Source organism: Corapipo altera, unplaced genomic scaffold (assembly GCF_003945725.1).
Source record: "Corapipo altera isolate COAL_440 unplaced genomic scaffold, ASM394572v1 61125, whole genome shotgun sequence".
Taxonomy (NCBI): domain Eukaryota; kingdom Metazoa; phylum Chordata; class Aves; order Passeriformes; family Pipridae; genus Corapipo; species Corapipo altera.
Window position 1 is genome coordinate 7,756 of NW_020885859.1, and position 1,142 is coordinate 8,897.

The 1,142-nt window shown below is 57.8% G+C and overlaps 1 protein-coding gene across 1 annotated transcript in view; it reads right to left on the minus strand.

Moving 5' to 3' along the window:
- The window catches only part of LOC113940853 (otoferlin-like), a gene marked incomplete at both ends in the record, with an annotated part of 7,406 nt that extends 6,724 nt beyond the window's left edge, over positions 1 to 682 (minus strand). Inside the window, one exon of the mRNA XM_027632006.1 lies at positions 496 to 682. Within this exon, the coding sequence (XP_027487807.1) occupies positions 496 to 682 (187 nt within the window). The remainder of the gene's footprint in view (positions 1 to 495) is intronic.
- Positions 683 to 1,142: the final 460 nt, after the last annotated feature.

A 1,142-nucleotide genomic window follows, 5' to 3' on the forward strand; every position in this document is an offset into this window, starting at 1 on the left:
TCCAGGAAAAACTAGGGGACATCACACACATCCCAACATCTCCAGGAAAACCCAGGGGACATCACACACATCCCAACATCTCCAGAACAACCAAGGATAACAAAGTGACACCACCCACATCCCAACATCTCCAGGAAAACCAGGGCACACCACACACATCCCAACATCTCCAGACCAACCAGGGCACACCACACACATCCCAACATCTCCAGGAAAAACTAGGGGACATCACACAAATCCCAACATCTCCAGAACAACCAAGGATAACAAGGGGACACCACACACATCCCAACATCTCCAGGACAACCAAGAATAACAAAATGACACCACACACATCCCAACATCTCCAGGACAACCAAGGATAACAAAATGACACCACACACATGCCAGCATCCCCAAAACAACCCAGAACCCCGTACACGGCCGGTCCCGTCCGTGTCCCCTCCCCGTGTCCCCTCCCTGTGTCCCCTCCCCGTGTCCCCCCCCCTTTCTCACCTTCTGCCCCGCAAACACCACCTGCACGTAGGGGTCCACCAGGTCCTTGTTCTCCCCGATGAGGGCCTTCTTGACGTTGGCCATGATGCTGGTGTTCATCCTGGGCAGCCCCTCGGCCCGGTACACCTTGACGTAGAAGCGTGCCCACTGCCGCTCCGGGGGCACCCCGTCCGGGAGCAGCAGGTTCCTGGGAATTCCGGAGGGGTGGGCTTGGGAAAACGCCCGCTGGGGGCTCCTCCCCCCCCCCGCCCATGGGTTTGTCACAGGGGAGGGGGGGTAAAAAATCTTGGATTGGGCGACCCTGGAGGGCTCCTCCGACCTTTGGGGTTCCATGAAAGAGCTGCCAGGGAAAGGCCACCCCCACTCCCCGAGCACCGGTCCCGTGGGAATGGGATGAGTGGGATTGTCGGGAGAGTCTCCTTCTCTTTATCGGGGTGCAGGGGGGATTATTTTGGGGGAAGGAATAAACTCCAGCGCTTTGGTTTTATGGCACAGGTGGTTTTTCCTCCTCTGGGGCAAGAAAAGGGCCCTGGGGGGGGAAGCTGGGAGCCAAAGTTTTTCCAGAGGAATTCCTGGAGCCGCCCGTGGCGGGTGGGAGGTGCCCTTTGGAGCAGGATGAACTTAAAAGATCCCTTCCCACCCAAACC